This window comes from Mustela erminea, chromosome 1 (genome assembly GCF_009829155.1).
Source record: "Mustela erminea isolate mMusErm1 chromosome 1, mMusErm1.Pri, whole genome shotgun sequence".
Taxonomy (NCBI): domain Eukaryota; kingdom Metazoa; phylum Chordata; class Mammalia; order Carnivora; family Mustelidae; genus Mustela; species Mustela erminea.
In genome coordinates this window covers 202,086,600-202,098,966 of record NC_045614.1, presented here as the reverse complement: position 1 = coordinate 202,098,966, position 12,367 = coordinate 202,086,600, and the positions used below count along the sequence as shown (strand labels likewise).

At 37.3% G+C, this 12,367-nt stretch overlaps 1 protein-coding gene across 4 annotated transcripts in view; it reads right to left on the bottom strand.

Annotated features, from left to right (window-relative positions):
- GABPA (GA binding protein transcription factor subunit alpha) overlaps positions 1-12,367 on the bottom strand; it is a 33,266-nt gene that overhangs the window by 6,946 nt on the left and 13,953 nt on the right. For all 4 annotated transcript variants that reach the window (XM_032353085.1, XM_032353079.1, XM_032353092.1 and 1 more), the window contains 3 exons: positions 10,538-10,783; positions 3,384-3,578; positions 163-216 (listed from right to left, as the gene is read on the bottom strand). In XM_032353085.1, the coding sequence (XP_032208976.1) occupies positions 163-216; positions 3,384-3,578; positions 10,538-10,783 (495 nt within the window). The remainder of the gene's footprint in view (positions 1-162; positions 217-3,383; positions 3,579-10,537; positions 10,784-12,367) is intronic.

Sequence of the window (12,367 nt, the reverse complement as noted above, 5' to 3'; positions counted from 1 at the left end):
TACAACAGGCAAAGTTGATACATAAAGTTTTAATTCTTCCAGTGTACACAGATGTTAGTTACTATACTTTATTTCTTGGTGTATCTAAAACATTTCATAAAAAGTTAAAAATTAATTTTATTACCTTGCAGTGCTAAATTAAAAGAAAGCATGAATACTCACGCTGATCAATTGTAACTATCTCATTCATCTGTTGTTCTTGGCTTGCCAACACATCTGAAGAACACACATAAAAATTTTTGTTTACATTTACCCCAGAAATACAAACTCAAGTCAGTAAAACTCAATTCAACTGACCAAGCAGATAAACTAAAAAGCAAAACATTCAACAAAACTTAATGGCACAATAACCTAAAGAAATACTTGATATTCACTTTGCAAGAAAAAGATATATATATATATATACATATATATTTTTAAAAGATTTGATTTATTCACTTGACAGAGAGAGATCACAAGTAGATGGAGAGGCAGGCAGAGAGAGAGAGAGAGAGGAAAGCAGGATCCCTGCCAAGCAGAGAGCCTGATGCAGGACTCGATCCCAGGACCCTGAGATCATGACTTGAGCTGAAGGCAGCGGCTCAACCCACTGAGCCACCCAGGCTCCCCCAAAGATATTTTTAAGAGAAATAACAGATGGAGAGCTCTAATTCTTTTAACATTAAGAAAAGAAATGTTAGAAAAATGCAGTTACTTTTCACAATTCATAGTATAAAATAGCAGTTCAGATTCCGAGCTGGATAGCCTCATAACATAAATATCTATATCTAAATCTATTTAATCTGTATAAAACCATTTAAACCATGGAAACGTTTAAAATCAAATCAAAGATGAGAATGTACACCACACTGAAATTACTTAGCATTTGTTAGGTATACATTCTCAGTCAAGATGAGATCTTCAGAGTTTACTAATCTGTTCTAACAGATTGAATAAAACTGCTTTAACTTTTTTTTCTAAGATTTTATTTAGGGAGAGAGAATCTCAAGCAGGCTCTGTGGGGAGCAGGGATCCCCACAATCTCATGACCCTGAATCATCACCCGAGCTGAAATCAAGAGTCGGATGCTGAACTGACTGAGCCACCAGGCGTTCCAAAAGGGCTTTAACTTTATAATGCTGCTTAAAGATAGTTAAATTTTCAATTAAACTATAGTGGTCCTACAAGTCACAAGTGAACGAAATAATATAACGACGGCTACAAAGACAGCTCTCAACATGAGTTACACTGTAAAAGGTCCTAATATAAGCACTAAGAGAGCCACTCTGAACTCGTCTGTTGCTATCCCCCACCCAAATTCTATTCTTTATTTCTTTAATGAAAGTTCCTATTTCCCCCGTCTCTACTAGTTCAGCCGATTTATTTAATGCCCATCACAGATTAGATGCCTTTCTCTTCAAGCTGTACCCACCAGCAATCATCTGCGCACCGGGCGAGTACCAGCCCGGGCACCGAGCACAGTTCTACTTCGGAGGCCATGCCAAGATCCGGTCTAGGCACACCGAGCTGGAAAGGACTGAGAAATCAAAAAGAGATCTAAAGCTTCCCTGTCAGATAAGGGGTTTCTTTGGGGGTTTATATGATTACATGGGACCAGCCTCAGATCTTGGTTCTGATCTTAGCACTCACTTATTGGCTGTGGGACTTTGGTAAATTGTTCAAACAAATGAAGCATTAATTTCCTCATGTTTAAATGAGCTATCCCACCTACAACCTCATGAGGTCATCATAAGGATTAAAGGAAAATGTTTTTGTTTTTAAATAGATTCTCATTTATTTATTTGACAGAGAGATCGAGTGCACACACAAGCAGGGGGAGCTGCAAGCAGAGGGAGAGGGAGAAGCAGGCTCCCAACAGAGCAGGGAGCCCGACATGGGGCTCGATCCCAGAACCCTGGGATCATGAGCCAAGCCAAAGGCAGACACTCAACTGACTGAGCCACATTTTCCACCAAGGAAAATGTTTTCTAAAAGCATAATACTTGAAACATAGCTTAACTTTTCAGTAAACTGGAGATGTTACTAATTCATCCAGATTCTTAGTTCTGAGCATTCTCCCCGCTTCAAAGAAATGAACAGATACACAAGATTCCTGAAGTCTCTGAATGAGCTTTAAAGACTGAGAAACACTAGGATAACCAGAGACAACGACAACAAAGTGCTGCCATGGAGGAGACAGCAAAACCCACCAATTTTAAACTGTAGTCTAAACACCGTCTTTGCCCTAATCTTGACAATTCCTACAAGGATACATTTCAGTAAACATGACTCACATGTTAAAAACCCAAAACAATTCAAGAGTTTTCCTTATTTACCTGAAAAACTGCGTAGAGATGGAAAAAGCCCCCCCAAAACCCCTGTGAAACCAAAGACAAAACTTAAACCAGAACATTTAACTTACTTATCTAATAAGAAAAACTGGAAATAAACCCTGTAAATGTAAAGAATGCAGTAAGACTTTCGGTGTCAATAGATACTTCCCCCTCTAGTATTTAAGAAATTCCATGAAAGAGAGAAACTCTGACCAATGAAGGAAAGCCTCTCTCTAGAGTTCATTTTTTATTTAGCAGCAGAAAAAGAATCCCAGATAAAAACCCTAAGCCTTCGAATACCTGTGGAAAACCCCTCCAACCAGAGCTGTTCCTTTACTGGGCAGGTAATAGAACAAACCCTACCAGTTACCTTTTTATCCATGACCATTACAAAAACAAAGTCAGAGTTTGTCTTATTCACACATTCTGAAAAGTATGTGGGTCTGGCTAGCATTTCTGGCCTGCTGTATAATGATGTGAGGGAACAGGGTACTGCTAATGTTTTCACAGATAGTCACTGAAATATAAGAAGGATTAAAATTCAAACAAAATAATTTACATTTATTTGAGCTTTTTGTTGGTCAGCCAAGTAGTTTCCAATTTCTGTATATAGTCACTTAATCATAATAATAATGTCTGTGGAGCCAACATGGAAACACTTATAAAAAGCAGACTTCAAAATGAAAGAACTGACTGATGAAACAGAAGTCAACGGATGGAATTTATGAAGAGAGCTAAGTGTAGGACACAGAATCTTAGCTTGGATTCCGGCATTCTTTAGTCTGGTTTTGGATCTTGGCTCTGCCATTCCCTAGCCCTGTACCCTCGAGGGACTGGCTGTTTAAGCCATGGTATCCTATCTTAAAAATAAGGAAAGTAATGATTTGTGCATCAGTTAGAGGGATTAAATTAGATAATACATATAAAGCTCCCAGCACAGCTTATACAATTAGTAGGTGTTAATTATTATTGCTATTATCAAAGATCACAATAAACAATGAAGACAAAGTTATACAGAATAAAGTTAAACTCAAGTTACAGTGCAAACAGGTAATAATTCAAATTTTATACATTTTCGAAGAAGTTCCAGATGACTCCATAGAATTTCTCCCCGAGGCACTCGCTGAAAAAAATCTTCTTGGTTGAGACTGCATAATTCTCTTCCAGAAATGTTGAGTGTGGTCAGGTCTATATCAGTCATGCTGAACTCCTTCATTACCCAAACCACCCAGTGCAGGACTTGGTCTGTAGACCACTGTATAGGATCTAAAGAGAAAAATATTACCATTAGCCTAGTCCTATCTTAGATATCATATAAATTCACAGTTACTTTGTCAATACACACACACATACACACACACATATATATATAGAGAGAGAGAAATCCAGAAAGGATCTTCCCCCAAGTTAAGAGAAGTAAATAAACGCAAATAAATAAAAAGGTTTTTAACACTACATTTTCTCCTCAACTCCTTTTCAATTTCTCAATCTAAACTTTTAATGAATTCACCTGATTTATATCAGTTAGTCTGAAATTTTATCAAGAAAAAAATAACGTAAAATTGCTCTTCAATGGGTCAACTGAAAGAATAAAAAGTGGGATTTCTCTAAAGAGAATGGCATAAATCATCCAAGTTTTAAACATTACTTTGCAGCATTGTATAATTTGGTGCACTGGGGGGGAGGGAGAGAAAAGAAAACTATTAAGGGGTTTCTGAAGAGCTAGACTCACTTTCCAAAATGTGCAAAACATAATCTTTCCTCCCTTTCGCTTCTTGTAAAAAGCTGGTGTTCCTGTATTTACCCTTTAGTGGCATTTATACTACAACATGCAAATGCCATGTTTTCTCAGCTGTCTTTCCCTGTAATACATTAAGGTCTGAAATATAAGGACTGTGTCTTATAAACCACTGCTTATCTTCGGAGTTTACCACAATGCCTTATGCATGGCCTTATTTGTTAAATCTATGAAAAGTAAATCTAAATAGTCATTTTCCTCATCTTTTTTTTACTATTTAATTGAGTTCACAAATGAAAAAGATGGCCAACATGTATAAATATTTCACTGCTGTATCCCTGGCACCCAATAAAGTATTCTACCCATATAAGTTCAATAAAAACTGGCTGAATTAATTTCGGTTTAGGTATTTTTGCATGGAGAAGATGATCTATCTAAACAGTATTATTGGTTATATGCCCCTAAGATGCAGGCTATTCAATTGGAGTAAGTGGGGAAAAACACATTTAGGTACTTATCAAGAGCCAATTTATAATAAAAGATGAATCAAACATAATACAGGATTGACAGCCAAAGAACTGATTTTTTATTTGATCTTTTCATAAAGAGGAAAGGGAGAAGGATTTTGAGAAGATGGCAGCAAAGTTTTTTAATGTCTTTGAATGCACACATTAAAAAAAACACCACTAAAAGCAAAGGATAGCAAAACCAAAATTCCATGTATATTTACAATAAAACCAAGTGAACAAAGTTATCTCCACGGAAGCCCAAAATACACAGAAGACAAAGCAGTAACATTCAGAGACCTTCATGGTATCAGTATCTGTTTAGAAGAAAGCAAAGGTGGAAACAAAGGAAAATCTGACCCATTTTCATTCTAAGCACAGGAGAACTTCAACATAGCCAAGAAGTTTTCACTGAGCGCAACAGGCCAAGCTCAAATAGATTTGCCCGATTGAGTGCAAAGGTCCATAGTAAGATTTAAGGGGCTGGAATAGTGTAGCACCTTTGGGTTTTTCAAACTGAGCCATGGATCACATCCAGGAGAGTGAACACAATGAGAAACTAGAGGGAATGGAACCTAAACCATGCGGCCCAGAAACACCGAAGAAGAAGAGGAAGTCCATATGAGAGTGGATTAAGGGAACAGACAGCAATTGAGAAAGCCAGTGGCAACATTTTTGTTTCTGTTTTTAAAGTTTTGTTTATTTAGGTAACATCTACACCCAACATGGGGCTTAAACCACAACCTGGATATCAGAGTCATGTGCTCTTCTGACTGAGCTAGCCAAGTGCCTCTACTGGATCTATTTTTTATACTACTTGAAAATAACAGAAAGAATTATAGAAAGCTAGAAAAGCTATCCCGAGCTACACTTTCCATTATAAGTTCAAATAACCTTATTTTACATAAACATGAGCCAAAAAAAGTATCATGATCAAAAACGTTGGGGCAAATGTAATGTCTGATTTGTTTTCTTAAATAATATCAGGACTTCTGGTGTAACATAACTAATTGTCTGCGCATATTCTCCCTGTTTATTCTCTAAGACCCTAGTAAAATGACAGTAAAGGAATTTTTAAAAGAAGTAAACTCATAGGAACATAAGTGAAGATGCAAACAGATGGGAGACTTTCAACTAGTTTTCGAAGACAGTCAGCAGAGTGAAAATCAAGTGAAGTAGAAGCTGTGACCTAAAATATCTATCCAGGAGGGTACAGCAACAAGTGTTTCCTGACTACAAAATCCCTCTATTGGCTCAGGCTGTGGTCATTCCAGGTAGCAGGAGAAGTGAAAGCGGAAAATCAGGGGACTGATTTAAAGTGTACGGTGTTGTCAGAACCTCCAGGGCCTCTCCTTCATTCTCAGGAGCCAACCGAAAACCATCCCAAGCTCATGTCCATATCCTGACCCCCGCCACTACCCCATCCCCGGAACTTCTGGGACAGACATGAAATGTACATTGATCCCAGTAATAAAAGTCTACAAACTGAAGAGTGAGACCCTATGCACTTCCCTTTCCATTTCCAGAATGCAGCATTCACATATACATCAACCTGAAATCCTCACCTGAACTTTCTACTCCTGTGAGGTATTTGGCCAATTCTCCAGAGACGTTAAAGATACCCAGGAAAAATATCTATATACATATTGACACTGGAAATCTTTATGAAATGACCAATATCCCATTTTACCAGAGTATGGTCAAGAACTCCCTTCCAGAGCTTCAAACTAATTAGCTTTAAAGTTATTCACTTTTAACTATGAACAGATGAGCAGGAACAGATATTTGAGAGACTCAAAACAAAGCATTAAATAAAAATAAGCAGAAAACTAGAATCCAGATGCAGAAATAATGCAATAACAAAATGAAAAAAAAAAAAAAAAGAAAAATGTGATCAGAATGCTAAAAGGAAAAACAAAAATGAAAAGCCCTTGTAAAGTGAAAATAACTATCAGGATAGGTTGTTATATAAAGACAAGAAATTTGGCAGAAAGTTGTTCATATAGATACAAAAATGACAAACGAAAGAAAAAAAGATACAGAAGATCAGCCCAGGAGATTCAGCAAGAGTCTCAGTAAAAAAGAACAACACTGAAGGTCATTATCAAAATAATAATGCAGGAAAATTTCCCAGAACTGAAGGCTACAATTGTCTAGATCAGCAGCTGTCCAAGAGAAATATAATGCAGGCCACCAGGTAATTTTAAAGTTTTCTCACAGCTATACTAAAAAAAAAAATAAGTGAAATTTATTGTAATAATTTTAATATTGTAATAATGTTTCCAAATGTTATTTCAACATGTAATCAACACAAAAATTTTAAAAGATTTTACATTCTTCTCTGTTTGTACCAAGTATATGACACTCACAGTACAGGCTCAGGTCAGACCAGGCACACGTGAAGTGCTCACGTGGGACCAGTGGCTACTACACTAGGCAGTGCCGGGCTATGCAATGCTTCCCCATAATCCATAAATCTACAGCACATGAAATAGATGCCACTAAACCAAGTTAAAGACCAGAGATAAAAAGGAGATCAAAACAGCTTTCAGAGAGAAAAATAAAAAGGATATAAAAGGAACCAGAATCAGAATGCCCCCTGAACATCTCACACTATAATCAAACAGAACAGGGCCATATAAATTTTGAGGAAAAATAGTATTTCAACTTAATATTCTATACCCAAGCTTTCAATCAGAGAGAGCAGAATAAAGAATAAATACATTTTAAGATATGTAAAGTCTCCCCCACCAATAAAACAAACAAACAGAAAAACACCCTGCCAAACCAAAAACAAAAGCAACTTTTTTTTTTTTTTTAAAGATTTTATGTATTCATTTGACAGAGATCATGAGTAGGCAGAGAGGCAGAAAGAGAGAGAGGGGAAGCAGGCTCCCCGCTGAGCAGAGAGCCCGATGCGAGGCTCGATCCCAGGATCAGAGATCATGACCTGATCATGCCAAGGCAGAAGTTTAACCTACTGAACCACCCAGGCACCCCCGAAAGCAACTTTTATTTCCTAGGTGTCCTTTCTAAGGAAACCTATACCGAGGAATGAGAGAATAATGAGTAAATGGTAGAATAAAACGAAGAAAAAGGCAAATATAAGATCCTGAAAAATGGATCCAGCAATGCAGGCCAAGTCAAGGATGTCCAAGGATGACAGCACTATGGCACATCTACAAAAGAACCAATCCAGAGATACTTCAGAATTTGGGAAAAATTATAGGCACAAAACAGAGTGATGGAAATGGGAGAAAGTCAGTCCTGGTGTATACAGAAATCTACAAACTAAAAATTAAGTCAACTTAGGGACGCCTGGGTGGCTCAGTAGGTTAAGCCTCTGTCTTCGGCTCAGATCATGATCCCAGCGTCCTGGGATTGAGCCCCACATTGGGACTGAGCCCCACATCGGGCTCTCTGCTCAGCAGGGGGCCTGCTTTTTCCTTTCTCTCTGTCTCTCAGCCTACTTGTGATCTCTCTCTCTGACAAATTAATAAATTAAAAAAAAAATCTTAAAAAAAAAGAGCTTTATTCTAAAGTAAATGATATCCCTAGGTAGGTACTCCTGAGTCAGAGTTTATAATCTTGCTCTCTATACAATTCATTATTATATACTACTCTCCATAAAAGATCCTACTACTGAAGGGTTCTTGTTGGAAGTCTAGTAAACTATGTAAAATATTATTTCGAGTGTTTTTATGCTCTCTTCCTTCCTTTTCAGCATTTCCTCTCTCAGAGGTGACTGCAAACTCACTAACAGCAAGGTCAAGCATGATGTCTATGCTAGCTTTTACAAGTCAAAGATAAGTAACAATATCGGTCAATCACGTATCTGAAGAATGGCTCTATGTGGTCCTTCCAACGGGCCTACCTTCTCAGGTGCCGATTAAAAGTCCGTCTCCTCATCTATCCTTCTGCTTGTGCCGATTTCATCTACGAATACTAAGGTTACTAACAACTCATGAACCTTCAATAATATTTATTTATCCCTCCAACACTCTTCCCATTTGCTCACCAAAGGTTAATACTGTTTTCTCCACTTCTATGTCTATTTTTTCCTGTAATTCAGCTTTGTCTAACTCTAGTTACTTTTTTCTAAATCTACCAATGAACCTCTGATCACCAAATTTAATAGATACTACTCAGTTGGCATTTTTTTTTTTAAAGATTTCATTTATTTGACAGAGAGAGAGAGAGAGAGAACGAACAACCAGAGGGAGCAGCAGGCAGAGGGAGAGGGAGAAGCAGGCTCCCTACTGAGTAAGGAGCCCAATGTGGGGCTCGATCACAAGACCCTGGGATCATGACCTGAGCCCAAGGCAGATGCTTAACCAACTGAGCCACCTAGGTGCCCCTCACTTGGCATTTTTTTCACTTTGTCAGCACTGTGGCCACTCTTGACCATCTAAAATTCTTTTTCAATTCCAGAGACACTATACACAGCTCTTATTTTCCTTCTATCTCCTCAGCTATTCCATGTCTTCATTCCTTTTCCGTAACCTGAAATGCCAACAAGGCCCAGCCTTTAACACTGTGTTCCTTTCCATTTTCTCTCTCTCCATCAGAGACTGTATATGCTCGTATAGCTTCTAGACAAACTCAACACAGCTAAGTCCCAGGAAACATTTTTATCTCCAGTCCAAATCTTGTGTACCTGAAAATACTTTCTGGCCACCTTCAGCTGTAATATGTACAACACTTGCCCTAGACAAATCTATCCAATACCAGACTTCCCCATGTCCTCCACTTAAGCTCTGGGAGCTTGGCCTATTATTTCTCATGTGCCATTCAAAGTCCAGCATTTAACATGATGGCTGGCATATGTAGCTCACTAAATACAAAATAAATATGTAACCAGGTCTCATCAGTATGATCGCTGCCCTAGTCACCCAAGCTTGAGAAGCTGTATCAGTACTTGAATCTCTCCTCTCTACCCTCACACAATCCACCAGTCAGCTGCTCAGCCCCATCACTAGTTTCATTCATCTCTTCCCACATAAATTATCGAGTCTAGGCTAACCTAGTGACAGGTCAACTACAACATGTTCCTGTTTTCCCTTCATTCAGTTTCTACTGTGCCAATGTAGGTCATGCACTGCTGCCACATTCATCTACCATGGTCACGTCCATCAATCAAAAGCAGTTCTATAGGGAGGGGGTTTGGGAGAAGGGGGTGGGATTATGGACATTGGGGAGGGTATGTGCTTTGGTGAGTGCTGTGAAGTGTGTAAACCTGGTGATTCACAGACCTGTACCCCTGGGGATAAAAATATATGTTTATAAAAAATAAAAATTAATTAAAAAAAAAAAAAAGATAAAAAAAAAAAAAAAAAAGCAGTTCTATAATGCAAGAGAGTAACTCCATCAAATCTCGCTACTCACTGCTGAGTCTAACTTTTGCACACGCATTTCCTGTCTGGACTGTCTTCTCCCAATAGTTTTCCTAAAACAAACCTTTCCCCCAAAGTTCCCAAGACCACTGTGATCCCTTTGAGATTCTTTCTCTCTCTCTCTTTTTTTAAAGATTTATTTATTTTAGTTGGGGAGGGGTGGAGTCTGACTTGGGCCTTGATCCCGGGTACCTGCGACCATGACCTGAGACAAGGTCAAAAGTCAGACGCTCAACTGACTAAGCAACCCAGGTGCCCCTGATCTCTTTAAGATCCTAATAGCATATTCCCTTTATACAAGTTACCGACAGCTTAAAAACATGCTACTTTTTATGGTAGTTCTTTTCATTTATGTTCTCTCTCTTCAACTCCACAGTGATACCCTAAACACAGAATTTTTTTTTTTTTTTTAATTTCTTTGTACTCTTAGCACCCAGGACAATATTTGTCCAAAGGGGATAAAAAGAGAGATCCAGAAAATCAATTTAAAATTTTACATTTAAAACGACCAACTTACTCACCCTAGCATCCTCTACGTCAAGGTTAATTCTTATTGTTCTACTAATATGTAATGAAGTATTTTATTACCATAAGGTATCCCAAGGCGCTCTTGCTCTTTCCTGTAACCTTCCAGAGCGGCAGCCCATCTTGTCACTTGTTCTGAGGTCTCATCTGAAATAGTTGTAATGTGTTTTGTGCCATCAAGAGTTATAACTTGAGCTTCCTCAACAAGATGTGCTTCTGCTTCAGCATGGTGGGCATCTGGATCAATGACTACTTCAACTGTTTCCGCAGGTTTAACAATTTCAAGGATGTTTAACTTGGGTTCAATTCCTAAAGAATAAAAAAAAAAAGTACATCTAAATGAAAACACAAAAGTCACTAAAAAAATAAAATTCAGCTTAGATTCTATGTTCTCAAATGGTAGAGCAAATGCTCTCTTTTAGACACAAATAAAATTATTCACTAGAACTTTGGTAGATTAGATAACAGTAATGTGTTAATATTAATTTCCTGATTTTGATAATTGTAATGTAGTCATATAAAAGAAAACCTTGTTTTTAGAAAACACATATACTGATGCATTTAGGGATAGAAGGAAATCATGTCTGCAACTTATTCTTAAACCGGGCAACAAGAGGTAATGTGGGACAGGCGGATGGAGAATAAAGCAAATGTAATAAAAGTTAACAGTTAGAGAATCTGGGTAAAGGACATCCCAGAATTCTTTCACTACTCTTGCAACTTTTCTGCAAGTCTAAAAGGACATAAAAACACCACCACCACCATCACACACACACAGCTACATAGAAACATTTATTAGAAAAAAGTACCAACATGGATTAGAAAATAAAAACCAGACTAGGGAAAAGTGTAAATGAGTAGTAGCTACCCACCTGTAGAATTTTTAAGAGTCCTTCTAAGCAAATTAAAGTTATTTACGGACTGCTTTTCTTTTCAAAAGTCAAAGTTCATATTTAAAAATGAAAAGGCACGGAGTTTGTTAAATTAAATTCACATTAGTAACTTCTGATTTCCATTTTCAATTGAAAGAAAAAAACCTCCAAATTCTTAAAATATTCAAAACAAAATAAATTAGCCCTTTATAAAATCATCTCAGACACTTCCGTTACAAGACAGATCTAAAAAACTATCATTATTACTTAACAACTACTGTCTGGTCATGGATTCTGTTACATTCTACATCAAATTTAATCAAAGTGTGTTTGAAAGATTAAAATTCAACTTCAATCCTCCCTAAAAACAAACTCTATAATAAAATATGTTGTATCACTCATTATACGGTATAAACGTAAATCACTTTTTTCAAATATACATAAGAAAAATAACTGTAACTTAAAAAAAATATTTTTCCAAGATTTATTCCCTCATCTGTCACTCAAATTTCATCAAGTCAGCTCTTCCCAAATCTATTTACATTGAGAGGTGACTAGGCTTTTAAAGATAAAACAAAGAATTTCTTTCTTACTGTCAGTGACAGTACTGGGGAAATTGTAGATCGGAAGGGATAACTACCATTTTTATAGTCTGAGAACACTATGATTTGTGAAATGCCAGTGTAAGCAACCTAGTATATTCCAACATTAAAATAAGTCTAAAACTCCGGTCAGAACTTCTAACAAAACACGTTTTAAAAAATCTCAGTTTTTAAACTAAAATGGTTTCCTAATTTTCTAACTTTTGTACTTACACAAGATTAGTAAAATACTGTGATGGATATGGGTAACTGAGTTACTCAACATCTTTTGCCAATCCCTCTCTCTATGCTAAACTGTAGGGAAAAGATTTCCTGGTGGCGAGGGGTCCAGTTGTGATTCTGGCTCTAGAAACACTGGCATAAGCCTTCTATCTGGAAACAAGAAGGAACAAGTAGGTACATGGAACCCATTTTTTGGC